This window comes from Equus quagga, chromosome 1 (assembly GCF_021613505.1).
Source record: "Equus quagga isolate Etosha38 chromosome 1, UCLA_HA_Equagga_1.0, whole genome shotgun sequence".
NCBI lineage: Eukaryota > Metazoa > Chordata > Mammalia > Perissodactyla > Equidae > Equus > Equus quagga.
Genome location: NC_060267.1, coordinates 106,168,455 through 106,186,776, shown reverse-complemented (window position 1 = coordinate 106,186,776; position 18,322 = coordinate 106,168,455). Strand labels below are relative to the sequence as shown.

Genomic DNA, 18,322 nt, shown 5'->3' with positions numbered 1-18,322 from the left:
AATGTGCTTAGTGTTTTCTTTACAATTAAATGATGGATGATAGATATTGTAAAGCCAAAGGCATTTTTTAAAAGGGACATTTTGAGAATGTGGCTTGTTTGTAGATATCTAAATATATATTCACTTAAATGTTTTATCAGAGGCCGAAATTGAGGAAGAGATTTGGATTTCTGGTGGTTTGTGGAGAGAGTTGATCAGAGATTGCTCCTTGGCTGAGTTGCTGTCTGCAGAGGCTGTTTAACAATTGTTTCTCTGGCAGCAGATCTTGTTCATCTGGATTGCATCATTTCTGGGAGGACGGCCAAGGTCCACAGCCTCAGTACAAAGACTGTCTGAAGCATATGAGGCCTGTTCTCTTTCTGAAGCGGCACTCCTCTTCCTGCCAGTCCTCTTCACAGGATTACTGAAGCAGACTTGTTCTGAATTTCTTTCATTGGATTGGCTGTTTATTGGACCCTTGTCTCCCAGCTGCTTCCGGCTCACCTGGCTGATGCAATTTCTTTTTCTGAAATCTCTGTTAGAATTGTTCTTAAAACACGTTTTGTCTGTCTTTGAGAGTGACCAGACAGATCACACGGGTCTTGTGCTTTCAGCAAGTCATATAGAGAAGAGACTGTCAAAATGACAAATACAAAGACTATTGACCATTTCTGAACCCAATTTAAAAAGACAGGGGTATTTATAAAACATTTCTGGCCTGTTCCCTTTAACAGCCTTTTCCCTAGAAACAGTATGTAAATGGTGACTTCTCAAAAAGAGTACTCAGTGCTAGGAGACAGGCTGGTTCTGCTTCTGAATCCAAGAACTTACTAGCGTTACTGCAGATTCTGATGGAGTGTTCTGGAAATAGTTAAGTTGAAATTCTGACACATTTATTTTCCCCCTACTGTGCACTCACATGTTTATTTCTCTTTTTTCTCCTGTCGTTTCTTGTCTTATTTGTTGTTGCTAAAGGAGTCTACTTTTTCTTCCTTGGTTCATTTAATTTTTTTCTGTCCTCCTTTTACTGTTACCTTCATACCTTTTGTTTTTATAATTTCAAGTATGCTCTTTTAAAATTGTTTCTAAAGAATAGTTTATTTTCCAATTTTCAATAAATTAAGAAATCCATAAAATATCAACATAGGATAGATTTCCTCTCTACTGCTTGGTAATGGGAATCCCATGAACAGCTCTTTTCACGTATAGTGATATATTAACATGTCAAGTGTTAATACCTCATTCTGGCTAATGTTAAATTTGACTTTTTTCTTCCCAGAAGTCCTGGATCACCTATTTTCTTTTACTTTTTGGAGAGTGGAAAGTTAATTAAGGCTCTGTTTTTCCACTATAGAGTTGACCACAAATAGCATTGACGCCCTTTTGTCACTCTTTTTTTCTGTAGTCGGACAAGAGGATAGGTGGGATGGAGTCGGGGGAAGAAAGGAGTCGTGTGAACTTGTACTTAAATAGATGATGATAGGTCCTTGTCTGACTGGAGAGTAAATTTGACATTTGATTAAAGAAAAGCTTCTGAGTTTAGGAAGAGGTCACTGGAGAAGAGAAGCACCTCCTAGGAAAGATAAAGAGAAGGGAATTTCTTGGGAAATGGGAGAGAATTCTAGTTTGAAGGAAAGTGAAGGATTACCTAGTGACATCAAAGTATTTACCACTTCTTAAGTCAAATAAAGATAATTTCCTTTTCCACCCTTTATTTAGGTTCTGGCTTCACTGGCAAATAGGATATAAAGGTTAAAGGATAAAAATAAAATACTAGATGGGGCATAGGTTGGTAAACAAGGCAGTATAGAGAAATGAAGCATAAAATTCTCGGTAAAATATTCTTTCTGTAGAATTCTCTTCTGTGTCCATCAGTGTTATTTCTTTCCATACTAATTTGTGTCTCAACTTTTTCTAGGTCTTCAGAGCTACTGGAAGCTAATTTTTTGGGACTTCATATTCAGAGATCTATAAAAAGGTGACTGAGCCAAATAAACTCTTTTAATTTGTTTTAGTTTTTGAATTTTAATGGATGCTAAAATCACATGTTGAGTTAATGGTGATCATAATTCATTCAGCAAGTATTTCTCAAACACCCTCGCAGGCATTGTTCTGGACGTTGAAATTACAATAGAGGATAAAACAAAAATCCCTGACCTCGTAAAGTTTATATTCTGATAGGAAGAGACAGACAAATTAACAAGTAAAAGATATCTTGAAATTGTTCCACCTAGAGACAGAGTTAATTCTTACCGTTCTCTCTAGACGCTCTTCAAACTCTGTGATAAATTAATGACTGCTATAACTACTAAGCTTGGTAAACTAAACTAGGAGTCTGTTGTCTTCGTTTATAAAACTAGAGTGATTATAGTAAGAAAATATTGCATATAGCATGATCTGTTAAAATTTCTTCAGTTAACATTTTAATAGCTACATGTTGCAGAGTGTTAAGTGAATTAAGAAGCCCCAATATTGTGAAAGCATTATTTAGAACAAGATGGCCAAGCTCACCTATAATGATTGCCTTCATCAGAACAGTGGAAGGATCATGTAAAACTAGACAAAGGGAAACTGGAGGAATTCATGAAAGAGAAATTCATAGTTAAGTACTTAATGTTTCTTAAAGTTACTTGTCAACTGTCCAAATTAGCTGCGTTGGGATTTCATTAGGGAATGTATTAATGGTTTATTCACTCATTCAGGACGTATTTTCTGAAGCAGTTTTCCCATCTTTTCCTTTTAGTATATCTTTTAAACATTATAGAAAAATAATATCAGCTTAGGTTTATAAGTTTTCTTTTATCCAGTAGCCTACTTTTTTTTATGGGCATATAATAGTAATAGCTATGACAAAGGATTTTTAATGGTGTTGAGTAAATTTTTTTGTCCTTGACTGAAAATACAACACATGATCCAGATTCCTGTATTGGTCGGGGGAGGTAGGATCATTATCAGACTGATCTGATCATCAAACCCAGGCAGCCTCTGGGCTTTTTTCAAATTTGAATTATACAGTGATACTAAAATTAGAGAAAGAGTTGTAACCAGCAGTCTTCAATATTTAACTATGCTCTTTGGGGCATATTTGATAAGTGTTTTGTCTTTTCTCATTTTTAGATTTTATTTCAATTTCCCAGAGGCTTGGAGGATGTACTGCCTGAATTTCTGTTTGGATGTATTGTTAGGGAAAGGAAACATTTGTGTAAGATGAACCCAAAGGCAGACACTTATATTAGTCACTTCTGTTTTATGAGCTATGAAGAAACAATAGATAGGAAGATTTTTTCCTTTTCATTTCAGTCTCAAGTCTAGCAGTATGTCACCTCCAGTTGAGTTGGAATAGATATATTGCCACACCCAGATTTAGAGAGCCCTAGATCCATTGGTGAGATCCAGCTCTTTCAAAGTGTATGTGTCAGGGAGGACTGCTTATAACAGTTGATAGTTGTTCCAGCATTCTAAAGTAACAGCACAAAAGAGTAATTTATCTTTATGCATTCTGAAAAATCTTGGCCTAATTCACTGTTGACAATTGGTTTTCTTATCCACATTAATTTGCTTCATATAGCAAAGTAAGATTCAAACATCTCAGATTGTCTACCATTAAAATTTGCATTAAATGCCCTGGATTGACTCAATATCATAATTTTCATTCCATTTGGTTTTTTTAGTATAAATAATCACTTTACTTTTTTATTGTCTTATTTGTCTTACCATGAATCAGTATATCATTCATGACTCTTTTTGTAGTATTTCTGCAAAAATATGTACTAACATGGATCTGTAACATTTACATTTACTTTCTTCCCTCCCACATAAAATGGTTGTTGTTTGACCCTTTTAATGGTTTTTTAACATTAATACAAAACTACTAACATAAAATCATGCAAAGTGCACTGTTTTCCCTTTGCACCATACCTCTAAATCTCTTAGTCTACTTTTGCTTTTTTACACTTCAGTAGTTTGTGAATCTTTCTGTTCCCAAATTCCACTGGTAATGGTCACCAATTCAAGGTATCCTCACTCCTTTTCCATACAAAATTTTCTAATCTTTATCATGAAACAGTACTCTTTGTTGTTTATGTTTTATTCATACCTAACAGTGGATATTATCTCACAAATATAGTTGTAAAAATAATTGCATTTTCTCCCGAAATTATAGTTAAAATGGTTTAAAAGAAAGGAAAAGAAGGCAATAAGAAACAGCTGTATCAAATCAAATATAAACAAATTGATCTATTTTTATCACATTTAATTTGGTAGAAATAACATTGGCTACTGGTAAAACTGCATTTACTTGTGGCATAGAAAAAAAGTTTAAAGGAGATCTTGAATTGCTAAAAAATTAATTTAAACTATGATATTTCTATTAACCATCCTATGTTTTAGAACTTAGTTGGGTCCTAGGCTGCCAGAAAATTTTGTTTGATGAGCATTTGTAGAATGAGGGAAATGTGCTTATTAAGGAACTAGGTAGACAGTTACTTTCCCTGTGTCTGAAAAGAAAAAAAAATTTAAATGAAAACTAAGCATAACTTTTGCTTCCTTGCTTTGTGGAACGTTAATGCAGTACAGAGTAAACATGGGACAGTGTGTAGATCCCTTGCTGTACTTATTTTATTTTTATCCCTTAAAGCCTTGTGCAAAAAATATTCAGTAGTATTTTGGGTAAATTTAAAGAGCTCTCTGATTACTAGGTATTTTCCTTTTCTGTGGCAGGATTCCTCATGTCCATAACATGTTGGTTGAGGCTCTGCAGCTCACCCCCACTCTCAGAGTGGCCAGTCTCCATTAATTGGACCCCGTGATTTCTACTCTCTGCTGTGTTGGACGTCATGAGCATTGCAATCCCTCTGGGAGTCACCACACCAGATACATCCTACTCAGATATGGCTGCTGGATCAGAGTAAGTGCTACTTCTAGGTAGTAGGTGCAGTACCAGTTTGAGTGGAGACAGCTTTCTTATGGGCATCTAATAATAAATATGTAGTATTTTCTAAATCCAAGCCTAGCCTGCTATAAATGATATTAGACCTTTCTCTTTGCCCCATAGAAGCTGGAGCATAAAAAGATTTAGAAGAGGAAGGAAAAGAATTTGGGGGACATTTTTTCTGAGTAAATAATTAATAGAGTTAAATTTGTAAAGTAGTGATTACGTTTTCATTAGTTTTGATGGGTGGAGAAGATCGAAATAAAGTAGGTGCCAATACCTGCTTCTGTAGAGTTAGCTATTATTCTGATGGATGGAGATAAGGAGGAGTTCTCTCCAACTGATTTTCTTTGAAGGCCTCTTCCTATGTACTTCTCATTGTTCTAGAGTAAAGGGGCTGAAACTTTATATGGGCAGGTTACTTAGACCTTCTACATTTGGGTAGAAAACAGAAAGCAGTGTCATTTGTTTTTTATAATATTTGTTGCCTAGAAAGAGGACCTTCAAAATCAGTGGTACCAAACTTTCTTTTCAGCTAAGAGCAGCTTTAGAAATTCAGAGTTTGTCGAAAAGCCCAATCCCTAAAATAGACTCAGTTCTTGAAGAATTTAAATGCCAAATGGCAATGAAGGTAGGCCTTCGTTATAAAACTTTATATATTATTCAAAGTTTTAAAAATTTTAGCCTTTTGTATCCCTTCTCTTTTAAGTTGTCCAAGATTCCCCCTGCTCACAGATTCCCCCTCTTGTCCTTTTACCTCCCTTGTACCCAATCTTCCTTGCTTACAGAAAGGAAGTGGAAGCCCCCTACCTTTCAAGACGAAGTGGCACTACACCAGGATGTGAAAGTCCAGCGAAAGAGACCCAAGGGGCCTAGGGGGCAGCACACCCCCAGAAGCCAAGTCTATTCCAGGCAGTACCAGGGATTAGGGTCTGGGCTGGAAAAATCCTGGTGTTTTGAATATGTTCAGGTCCAGTTCAGACTCTTGATCCCACAGCCACTTCTTGAGTGAGGTGGGTGTTGCTCTAATTCCCCTGTTTCTCTTGCCATTTTCACAATCCCTGGGGATTCTTCCCCCTTCAGCAAAGCAAAGCAATTGTACCAGAACTCTGGGTTCAACTGCATCCCTGAGTAATAGTGGTTTTCTTCCTTAAAACTGAGAATGTTAGTAAAGAGTATGTACATTTCTTCACAAAGCCACCTAGGATAACTTAACTGTTTATTGACTTTCTTAAAGAGAAAGCCTTAAAATGAAGCTGCCCTAAAAAGCAGTATATTTTATTCTGGGGTGGTCTAGAATTGAAAGCAGTTTTTGGCCTTATTCCCTTATATATAAAAGGAAAGATGGAGGGAGGGGGAGGGAGAAGGGTGGATTGTGTTCCTTACATGGCTTTTTTTCCTGTTTTTAAATTTTTTGCATGCTAAAGAGTTTTAGTTATGCCAATATGGAACTTACAATTTTACAACTGTTTCCCAAGTAAAGTACTTAAAAATCTTCCTGGATCAGTAGGTGACATAGTTGTATAGCGTTAATAGATTTTTATAGTCAACCACTAGCCTCCTATATGGAGTAACTAGAAAACTATATAGGTAGACAGCATTAACTTTTGTGAGAAATTTCAACAAAAAGATTAAATCAATGAGTTTGAGATTAGTAGATAAGAAAAAGACCTAAAGCAATTATTCTTAAAACTGGTATCTTTCCGAGAATACAGAGATGACTGCCCATAAATGTTGCTAGGGAGTCCAGAAGTAATTGCAGAAACAAAAAATACTGCTGGCCTCAAAATTTGACTGCAGTGTTTCTGTTTCCTGAAACATTTTTATCTGTAATCTCCAGACAGATTTCTGATACTGTGGTCATAACTAATTACACAGTTATTCATTTAGTATTTCTCCAAAGCAGGAGAATTCAGCAGTTGGCTTTTGTACCAGTCTGTTAAATTATCAGTGATATTTGTTAATACTTTACCATGCATATTCTGCTGTCATACATATTCCACTGTTCTGGGCACCCTTAAGATTAGACCTGGTATGAAGGGCAACAACCCCACCTAAGTAAAAGACCTAGATTTTATCTCAGGGGATTTTAAATCTGGTGACAACAATATGCATTTTTTTGTATATTTGTAGGAAAACCTCTAGATGTAACAACAGAAGCAAAGATTTTTCTGAATTTACAGTACTGCCATAAATGAATTTCCAACATTTTCCAAGAGGTAGCATTATAGCAGCAGATTGCATATTGTACTTAGAACACAGCTGATGGAGTATATCTGTTATAAGCATGGCTTCTGTGTATGTGCCCAACTGTCATAGCGGTTCAAATATAGGGGAAGAAAGCCCATAATTACATTTGCCCTAAAATGATTGGCTAACAAGAGATGCAATCCTAACACTCCAAATTTTTAATCCATATTTTAAAATATAGATAAGAGCTGATATATATGTCAAGGAATAGCCTAGGAAATCCTGTATTTACCTGTCAGCATGTAACTATGCATTTAATCAGTAGCCAGTATGGAAATTACAGTTTCCCCATCAAAAGATATGAGTTTAAATTTTAGTATTTGGCATGCATAGCAATATATTAAATGCTGTGCTTGACTAGAAAGTTTTGTGCAGTGGGATGGCCTTTTAACCTCCACAATATACATTTTATTTTTATTCCCTAGACTTGCACATGAAGTGCATATGTTCATATTTACTCAATTTGGAGATGGGTAAGATACAACCAACATAGCTCCATCTCCATGGCCATCTTTTATTTCATGCCACTTTCCTTTTTCCCGTCCAAAAATAAATCCATTCCTAATAAACAGCTATCATGTTTCACCCCATGTGTTTAATGGTACAAAATCTCTTACATAAAATATGTACAGCTCTTTGGAATACTTATTTATCTAGTAAATTAACAATATTGCATAGAGTTATTACTGTCTCTTAACTGTCCATTATAGAAACTAAATTCTACCTTCATTTTATTAATGCTTGTTTGCCTTTGGTTTCATTTAGGAAACCCCACCTGTTTCCTAATACTCAGAGCTGATTGCCTCTCAGTGAGCCATGTTCAGATCATCTTTTTCTCAAGAATACTGACCTGCATTCTTGACGTATCCCCCCCAGTTCCCATCTTACAGACCCTCTTAAGTAATAAAATGCATGCACTTCACTAACAGAGAATACTTTCCTATGTCTAAAGTTCTTCTTCACCTAGAAATTACCTTTGCTGTTATTAATAAGATCCCTTCTCACAGTTTTGGAGCATATAACTGGGTGAGTTGGATACATATCTCAGAATTTTCTTTTATCCCTCACTTCTCAGCTGACCTTGCACCACATTGAACTGCACACTTTATTCCTGCCAAGCACTGTATAGTGTGCATTTCTAAGCAGGAAAAATGTGTGTTACTTGAAGCAAACAGTATGCATTATTTGATTCCCAGAAGACCCATTGATCTCTAAGGCTGAGTTATGCATGTCCTTGGAGTTTCTAATTTGTGAATCTCTGTTCTGCTTAATTTAAATAATAGATAATCCATTAATCAGTTCAGCAGAGTCATACAATTGCATTCCTTAATTATCTTTCAAAATTCCCTCAAAAGCTAACCAGTTAGCAATCAAAGTTAGGTTTTTTTCCTCAAAAACTTGAATTTTGTCCTTTGCCACCTATGCCTTTTTACTATCAAGTAAAGACGTACATTAAATTTCTAAATTTGGACACATTTATAATTTTTTATACTAATAAATTGTGCTTGAACAGTTTTTTTTCCCCACTCAGTGAGGGTACAAAAAGATACTAAACCAAACTTCTCACTAAGCCTGGTTACTTAAGATCGCATATAATTTTCTTTAAAGGTAGAATGTTATCCTGGTTTCCACATCAGTTAGGCATAGTGGAAAGAGCACACACCTTGGAATCAGACGTTGTTTCAAATCCTGGCTCTGTCAGTTTGTGACCTTAGCACAAAGTCACGTAATCTCACCACCTCAACTTCCCCATATGTAAAAATGGGGTGCTATTTACCATGTTTAGTAGTTTCAGAGTAAATGAATCAATACATATAAAGCACCAGCAAATAATGGGCAATTCAAAATGGTAGCTGCTACTACTGTTATTTGTCATTAGGCTAATATAACTTCTGAGTACAGTTTTGATTATTTTGAAGTTCTGTGGTATTACCATGCAGCTGTTAAGTAACTGTGTCCTTCATATGCTTGCATGTCATTGGTGGATGAGAAATTATTACTCTAATATTTGAAAGTGTTTGGGGGTTCATCAAGATGAGAGGTATGATAAATATAAGATGCCATTGTTTTTACCTGTACTTTCTTCAGGGTATCCTGTCTTGGTAGTGAATGGAAGAGGGCCTGGTCCCTGGGGCAGTGCAGAAGGCACTTTCATCATCTCACTCACTGCAAATGTCATGTGAGGTTTCATGGAAGTATTAAGAGATCCAATTAAGAAGAATAGTTCTGAGTCTAAACCAGCCCAGAGTGGCTTCTCTAGGGGAAACTCCCTGCTCAGCTGGTACGTTTGTGTTTGTCATTAGGGACACCTTGTATCCCAGGTGCCTGCTTTGAGACATCTGCCTGTACTGGCTTCATGTTACACACAAATCCACATTTAATAACACTCCTGCTGTTATTTATAGGCTTAGTTATGTTAATCAGATTGTTTCACTGAATTCTTTCTCTTATTCTAGTGGCTGGTGGTTGTGGAAAGAGGAGGGGTTAGGATGGGAAGTTAAGTCTTAGTTTAAGGAAAGATTAGGTGTTATGCTATCATGCGTTGCTTTTCGCCTTTGTGCAGCCCTGAATCTGTGGAGGCTAGTCCAGCAGTTAATGAGAAGAGCGTGTATTCCACTCATAATTATGGGACCACTCAGAGGCATGGGTGTCGAGGACTGCCTTATGCTGTGAGTATGCATTTGTTTCTCTCCAGAGCAGTGATCTTCCTGGAGTGTAATCCATTCTTATACATTGTGACTTTCTTGAAATGTTTATATGCAGCATGACGAAGTTGCCCCTTTTGCACTTCCCTGCCTCCAGCGGACGTCTAGCCCTGCATCATTGTTCTTGTTTTTATGTCCCAGTTGACCTTGGCATTTTGTTTTATCACTTTCCTGGTTGAAGCCAAAAAACGAAGGGTACTACTTTCTTCTTTCTTTCCATATGTACCATACTTTAGGGGAGAGAGGGGCCAGTGTTTGGACACTGTTGATTTAAAAAATCTTATTTTCAGGATCATAATTACGGAGCCCCTCCTCCTCCGACACCTCCTGCTTCTCCCCCTGTCCAGACGATCATCCCTCGTTCTGACCTGAATGGCCTGCCGTCGCCCGTAGAGGAACGCTGTGGAGACAGCCCGAACTCTGAAGGAGAGACTGTTCCTACCTGGTGTCCTTGTGGTCTTTCTCAGGATGGCTTCCTTCTCAACTGTGACAAGTGCAGGTAAGATCATGTTCCATCTAAATTCAAGCCTGGGTTGCTGGGATTAGGGTTTCTTATTAGTAGGGAAAAGCTCAAAGTATTCTTTCTTGTGTTTGTTAATGTAGATGATTCCTTAGTGCTCCTTGGCTCGAATTCTCTGCACTAGGTGAGAATTACTGACAACAAGGAATGAGAGATTGATGTTAAAGCTATTGAATTTGATATGAAATTTAATGTCCTGGAAACATTTGGTAGGTGGGAGGGAAGGGGGTAGTATATGCAGAGACACTTCTCCCATGTGTGCAATGATGTACTGCATGCTGTTGGAAGGACTACTTTAAGTTTATTTTCCCTCTTTAGGGGAATGAGCAGGGGGAAGGTTATTAGACTTCATCGGCGGAAGCAGGACAACATATCAGGTGAGCTGAAGATGGGTTAGGCCTATATTTTAACATACGATATTTTGTGATTTAAATGTTTGTCTCAAAACCCCTCCTTCTAAGTTCCCATGGTCCCCACCTCTTTTCATGAGAAGACATAGAAGTCCTCTCAAGACCACTGTGTAATTTTCTTATTGTGAATTAAATGTATCCAGGAACAATATTTTAGCCCTGTAGCAATCAAAATATTCCTTATGAGCACACAAAAAAATTCCTTCTTCTATGTTAGACATTGAAGCAGAGCTAGGGAACTGAATTCAAGGAGAGAAATAGGTACAATGTAGAACAAGGTTTATATACTTAATGCCACTGATAAAGAAAGAATCTTCTTTTCATATGGAAGGTAGGTATTTATGTTGTTCTATAGATGATAAATAATAGATGTAGTAACTTACTGGATATGAGGTAGATCTAAAGAAATAAGCTGCTTCTAAAGCACTTTTGAGGCTGTTTGTACAACATGAACTATGGTACAACCTTTCTTCAGGTGGGGATAGCAGTGCAACAGAAAGCTGGGATGAGGAGCTTTCTCCTTCCACTGTGTTGTATACAGCAACACAACACACACCTACAAGCATCACCTTAACTGTTAGAAGAACCAAACCCAAGAAGCGGAAAAAGAGTCCAGAAAAGGGTCGTGCAGCACCAAAGACGAAGAAAATCAAGGTATGGAGGATAAAAGTCTCTTAAGTAGAAATAGCTAAAATTTATACCAAGAATGTACCAAAATTCTTTTGAGAAGTTGTGATCCAGATGTTTAAAGGGCCACTTTTGCTCTGCTTGCAAAAATCAGCTTATCTGTGTTATGAATATGTAAACCAACCTCTCTTCTGCCACTTCATACCATCACAACTGGCACAAAGTTTCTTCTACTCCAACCCCCATCCCAGGTATGAAATCCCAGCCCCCCTGGCACGAGCCCATATATGCTGCAGCCTGCAGTCTAGGCTTCCATTGTCCTCATATTATCTGCCTGCCTCCTCAGTCCCAAAACGTAGTCTGAAGTTCTTGTCCTGGTAACATGCCCACCTCATGTCATTGGGTTGATTGTTTTTTCCTTGTTTGAAAAAAATTAGGAAACATCTCTTGAATGGTCTAGGCTTCGTCAGTGTTGTGGTCACTTTCCTGTATTCTCAGCTAAAAAGTCTCCAGGAGAAACCTCTTCTGTTTTGTGTTCTTTCTTCCCCATCACAGCAACTTTGTTGCTCCTAGGTGACTTGTCCACCCCTTGTTAAGGGGATTGGTCTTTGTTTCCTTCTTAATTTCAAAACTGGTAAATCTGCAACCTTACTTAACATTTTTATGTACTTTTTCATTTAGTGTCAAGGGTGCATATAGGACTTAAGTGATGCATGCTCTTCCCTGTTAATTACCTAGTTCCACTATGGAAAGTATTGGAATTAGCCTCAAAGTTCACTGGCCTTGAGCTACCCCTATTCTTGATAATAGTGCGGGGAAGTCCATTGTATTTTGTTACCTAGGAAAAAGGGGACAGACAAGAACACTAGTTGTTGCCTTAGTTTTACTCTCAGATAGGTATAACTGTCATTATTGGTACCAAGTTTTGTTTTGTTCTACTTGTTTTCCTCTTTGGGATAGGCATTTCGAGAGGGATCCCGGAAGTCCTTGCGGATGAAGGTAAGGGGTATTCTTCCCTGATGCTGTGTTTTACTTCATTGTGATCTTGCATTTTGGTCAGCTTCTTTCCTGACATTGATGGTCTGGGAATCTTGGACTCTGCTTTTCGTTAGTTTGTAATTGTTGCCATTCGGTTTTCATAGAGCCTTTCTCCAAAGTAGATTTTCTTGACCATTTTCTGAAATATTTTCCCTTTCTGTAATCAGCCTTCATTTATTGGTTTTTTCATTAGGTGCTTTTCTGGCGGGGGGTAAGTGACATTTTGCCTAACAAAATGAAGCTGATGTGTTCTGTCATTGTGATTGACCTCAACCTCAGGACTGAGATTTTTCTGGTTATACAGGATCTCTTGTGCACCCACTCTAGCACCATGTGGCCTTTAACCACCAGTTGGAAAGATAAATTTCATCTGTAGGAAATTAGTGCTATTGATAGGAATTACTCTGATTGGAATTACTCACTTTTGAACTGTTTTCTCCCGGCATATCTATTTGGTATAGGACTGATGATGCTAGTGTGTTTCTTTTCTTCAGTTATCAAATAAAAGAATTTATGAGGCATGAATTTGGAGAGCAGTTGGAGAATAGAGAAATTACATGCAATGGTTTAAAAGGGCTTTTAGGTACTGGGTGATAAAAACAGTTTGCCCAAAGGAGATTTGATTATCCTGTCTACTATCTTCCTTTACCTATGTATATATAGGAGGACAACATACCTCCCAAACTATTACTTATGGCTTCAAAGCATTTAATTAGAATTAAGATCTAGTTTAATTCTGTAAGTATAAATATCCCTAAATGTGTAAATGATATAAATATAGGATCTTTCCTGTTGACAGTTATATGGCATAAACATTAAAATCTTTTAGTGAGAATAAGCTTTATTAGGAATATATATATATATATATATATATATGTATGGAGCACCAATATGACTGATGTTAACAAAGATCACAGGTGGCACTTTATCTAAAATTTGAAGGTCTCACCTTGCTTATACAGACTTGTACATTTCTGTAAAAGACATGGGAAGGGACGTAGAGCCCCAGAGCATCAGAATCCTGGGATGTCTTGGAACACAGTTATTTCTTTGCTAAATCTCTTGCCTGCAATAGGCTACATTTGCTTTAACTGTCCCTTTATTTTTGTCTCATTTGCTTAGAGAGGACCTTAAATAGACTTGTGGGGCAGTCATAGCCCTGATCCTGGTTGATGAGCCCTTTTTATTTTATCAGCTAACTGTTATAACTTGCCTCCAGAGATTCAAAGCCTTTTGAAAGCTATTGATGAGTCTCCCAGAAAACTACACATAAACCCCAAATATTTCTTGCAGTTGCAAGATATTGACAGATAACTCCAAAAGTGTGTTAAAATTTATACATTGAAAGTATACTGGTTAGTTTTATTTTGATTCTCGTATCAGAATTCTAATTTGAGTTACAAATTTTAGACTCAGAATTAATTATTAGTAAGAACTCCACCAAAGATTTCGTTGGGAGCCATAAGAATGGGAAGAATTTACCATTTGGGTTTTTAATCCCAAAGTCAAGAGCTTTCCTACTGGAGACTGCACAAAACCAGGGTTTCTCAGCCTCAACCCTGTTGACATTTTGAACCAAGTAATTCTTGGTTCTTGGGGGCACTGTCTTTTGCATTGTAAGCAGTTAAGCAGCATCCCTGGCATCTGCCCACTAGGGGCCAGTAACACACACACTCAGGTATGATAATTAAAAATGACTTCAGATGTTACCAAATGTCTCCTTAGGGGCAAAATCACCTCTGGTTGAGAACCGCTGCTCTAAACCCACTGAGATGAGATCTCCAGGACCCAGAAGAATGGGACAACAGAGTAGACAGAGTTGTATTAGTGAACAACAGCTAATACTGTGCCAAAGGCTTCTAGCATACCTTGTCTAATAAGTCAGAAGTTTAGTGATCACTACTGGGTACTTAAACCTGAGAATACTGTTTGACCCCTGCTAATCCCCAGTCTTATAAGCACCCTTAAGTTTCAGGCTTTGCACTTTTCTTTTGCTCAGCTCCTACTGACACCTCAGGCAAGTAATATTCTGTTCTCAGTGTTTTGGCCTTAGGTGTTTCTTAGATCCCTTTGTTTATTGTTCAGTCTTTTCACCTCTAGTGAGAAATGTGGAAAACAGTGGTTTTAACTTTTTCCTTCCATTTCCCTATTCCTTGGGGAAGGGATGATAGACAACAGTCAGTCAAAACTAGTGACACAAAAGTGAAAGGAAGCAATTGTTATAATATGCACAAATGTTTTCTACATTATTTATGGAAAGTATATTTAATTTTCTTACACCTGTTTTTGCAAGTTTAGTGTGGACATGGATTTGCAAGTAGCTTTGGTACTGTGATGTCTTTCCCTTCTAGTCCTCACTAGTATGACATCATCACTGTCAGTGTTTGTTTTGTTTTCTGGTGACACATTATGTCTTGAACACCATGGAGGAGAACATGCGTCAGACTTAAGCTGTCTCTCTAGCTCAAGCACATATAAAACTGTTTAGGATAATGATGCTGAGATTTAATACTCTCTTCTCAGTCCCCTCACCACTGAGGGCAGTGGTTTTCCTAGAGAAGAAAAGCAAAGTACCTCTCAGCATTTTCTACACTCCACCTTCCCACCCCCTCCCCCATCTCACCTCTTCAGAGTGTGGCTGTTTAAGCTGTTGAAAATAGAATGTTAGGAAGATAGACTCCAAAATGATAATTTTTTCTATGGAAGGCAAGACTATGGGTTATTTATTTGTTTATTTGGGTCACATGTATTTTTAGAATGGACGCATTGTATAATGAAAATCAGTTACACAGAAATAAAAACGTTCTCCGGAGAGTACTAAAACACTACTAGTTTGAGCTGACAGACTCACGCAGATGTTCAATAAGGATTGTAATTTAAGTGATGTGAGATTTTGAAATGTCCCTTCATTTTTATGAAGATTTTCTTACGAACCGTGATTCTTCTGATAAGAACAAAATTTATTTTTACGACTTAAAAATGGTCATAAAATCACAGTAGTGGGATGGAACTACAATCCAGGTTAATTTCTCACTTTATAAATGAGGAAGCTGAGCTTTTGTAAGAAGTTGTTCAAGGCCTCACAGCTCATTGGTTATGAAACCATTACAGAAGCCAGATCACCTGACTCCCAGGCCATTACTCGTTTATGCCACACCAACTGCCAAGCAAAAAACTAATTTTCTTTGGAAACTCAGCCTGTTTTTCCCCCATTTTTATGTATGGACTCTCCTAACGTACCTGACCTTTGTTCTCTACAGAATTCTCCTTCTGAAGCACAGAATTTAGATGAGAATACAACTGAGGGATGGGAAAATCGAATAAGACTGTGGACTGATCAGTATGAAGAAGCTTTCACTAATCAGTACAGTGCAGATGTACAGAACGCCCTTGAACAACACCTACATTCTAGCAAGGAATTTGTGGGCAAACCTACTATTTTAGACACTATTAATAAGACTGAATTGGCCTGTAATAATACAGTTATTGGTTCCCAAATGCAGGTAAGGATCCAAGGGGTAAAGACTCTCTAAATAAGTAGTTAAAATTTTAAGAACCCAGGAAGAGGATGTACATTGGAGTTAGCATTTCTTTCAAATGTACAAGGCCTTAGAATAATGAATTAGCCAGCTGTTGAGTATCTTTAACTCAAAGCAGATGATAGTAACTGGAGACTGTCTTGACATGTATTTTTAAAGTATCTCTATTAACTAAAAATAGAGAAATTAGGATAGAAAATTTTATACAGCTTTAGTAGAAATTATTAAGATTAATAGAAAGCTAAGCTTATTCTTTCTCATTCTTACATTCAACACAGAGGCACTAAAATCTTAATCATATATTTTTCTTTGATCTTTTCTTGCCTTTTGGGGTGGGTGACAGGTTCACTAGATGGAGCCTGTTTCTTAGAAATACTGAGCTTTTATCAAATTTAAAATTTTCTGACCATTGAGCTAAATTAATATATACAAATAAACCCTAAAAATATTGGTGCCTTTTCCTCAATTAGGAAATATTCTAAGTGTCTACTAAGCTGTTGTTGCTATTGTCTAACGTTTATACTCTGGTTTTATTCAGCTACAGTTGGGAAGAGTCACTCGTGTTCAAAAGCACCGAAAGATCCTAAGGGCTGCAAGAGATTTGGCTTTGGACACTCTTATAATAGAGTACCGAGGGAAAGTCATGTTACGACAACAATTTGAGGTCAATGGACATTTCTTCAAAAAGTAAGAATAACATACATTGAGCAGTGAGGGCTAAGGTGGGCCTGGCCTGAACACTGTGGGTGTAAAGCCCATCCTGGTTGATAGAATACTCTTGGGGAAAAGATAGCTCAAATAAGCTCATGCCTGTCTGCTATTTGTGAAGAAGTGCAAATAAGTCTACAAATTGTTTAATATATAAAGTGGTGATGACTCCTTTCCAAGCCAAGCATTCCTTGCTTTGTGCTTGTTCTTTAATCAAAAGCAGACAAGCATGTGATGTTTTCCAAGTTTAGGCATTGCAAAGGACTGCTGCTGCTTCTGTCAGCATATGCTTCATGTTTGAAGTCATGGGGTGGCCTTTTTATGTGTGTTGAGAATTACAGGAATTTTAATTATATCCCTAGACCATACCCCTTTGTGCTCTTCTACTCAAAATTCAATGGTGTAGAGATGTGTGTGGATGCACGTACTTTCGGTAATGATGCTCGGTTCATCAGAAGATCATGTACACCAAATGCAGAGGTAAGATTTCTATAGCAACTTCTCTTTGTATGGAACCACCAATGGACAAGTTTACTGAAGTTCAAGCAGTCTGAAAACTTCACTCAGATTAAGGTCTGTAGATAATGGTTATGATCTTTCATTGTAAGAGATGAGAAACAAAAGTAGTAATGCTTTTATTCTGACAGGATGGAGGCAAGGAATGGATTTTCTTTAGAGAAGGCAGAAATGGAAAAAAGCAAGTTAGCATTTGTTAAAGAGAAAGGGCTAGATTGGATAAGAAGTCAATGAGGTTATATTAAAGAAATTGCCATATAATAGAAGATGTAATTTGGCCCAGACTAAGCTGTGCGGTTGCAGTTTTTTAGATTTTAGGCAGTAGTGTTGTAAGAGAGATTGTAGGCATTTCTAGAATTCATTAGTCTGTGCATAATCAGTGCAGCCACATCAAACGCAGCAAGAAAATCCGCAGAGCTTTTCTTACAGGCTAAGGAATTTTAATTCTCTGCTGCAGCTGAAAACAGCTTTAAGATGTAGAGCAGTGATCTTACCCTGATTTCTAACATCTCAGGGTTTCTCCATTTATTTCAAGAAGTATCATAAATTTTCGAACAATTACTGTGTAGTAGTTTCAAATGAAATTATAGAGTCAAATAACAGACTACCATAACTCTAATTGGGGAGAAATTATTCGGGTAAAAGGTTTTCTCCCTTTTCTGGAGTGTTCCTGGTCTTTATGATAAATCATCAACCATAAGCCTTGTTCATTTAGGTGAGACACATGATTGCAGATGGGATGATTCACCTGTGTATCTATGCTGTGTCTGCCATCACCAAGGATGCCGAGGTCACCATAGCATTTGATTATGAGTACAGTAACTGGTAAGACCTTCGAAACCTTTCCTAACGTGCATGGCCTTGTCTTACATATTAAGCTATTCTATTGTCTGTTTTTGTTCCTTGCCATTTCCTTCCCCTTTTTACCTGATCTTTTTATGAGTAATGCATTTTCTCCCTAGAAATTGTGAAGGGAAAGACAGACTTAGGGCATTTCTTTAGAGACACAGGTACATAGTATGATACTGCTCACCAGTCTCCTAGGCAAGGATGTTACAGCTTATGCCTTTGTAGTAAGAATAGCAAAGAGGGTATGTATG

General features: G+C 37.3%; 1 protein-coding gene across 14 annotated transcripts in view; it reads left to right on the top strand.

The window, feature by feature from the left end:
- The window catches only part of SETD5 (SET domain containing 5), a 76,701-nt gene that overhangs the window by 28,217 nt on the left and 30,162 nt on the right, over window positions 1-18,322 (top strand). For 3 of the 14 annotated variants that reach the window (XM_046657430.1, XM_046657384.1, XM_046657489.1), the window contains exons 2-14: window positions 1,898-1,957; window positions 4,699-4,885; window positions 5,698-5,922; window positions 9,248-9,440; window positions 9,723-9,828; window positions 10,155-10,363; window positions 10,703-10,761; window positions 11,270-11,448; window positions 12,382-12,420; window positions 15,720-15,962; window positions 16,537-16,685; window positions 17,069-17,186; window positions 17,938-18,047. In XM_046657430.1, the coding sequence (XP_046513386.1) occupies window positions 9,349-9,440; window positions 9,723-9,828; window positions 10,155-10,363; window positions 10,703-10,761; window positions 11,270-11,448; window positions 12,382-12,420; window positions 15,720-15,962; window positions 16,537-16,685; window positions 17,069-17,186; window positions 17,938-18,047 (1,304 nt within the window). In that variant the 5' untranslated portion in view covers window positions 1,898-1,957; window positions 4,699-4,885; window positions 5,698-5,922; window positions 9,248-9,348. Of the gene's footprint in view, window positions 1-1,897; window positions 1,958-4,698; window positions 4,886-5,477; window positions 5,541-5,697; window positions 5,923-9,247; window positions 9,441-9,722; window positions 9,829-9,872; window positions 10,060-10,154; window positions 10,364-10,467; window positions 10,509-10,702; window positions 10,762-11,269; window positions 11,449-12,381; window positions 12,421-15,719; window positions 15,963-16,536; window positions 16,686-17,068; window positions 17,187-17,937; window positions 18,048-18,322 lie in introns of those variants that run through there. The other 11 variants (XM_046657438.1, XM_046657463.1, XM_046657422.1 and 8 more) reach the window with 11 other exon arrangements.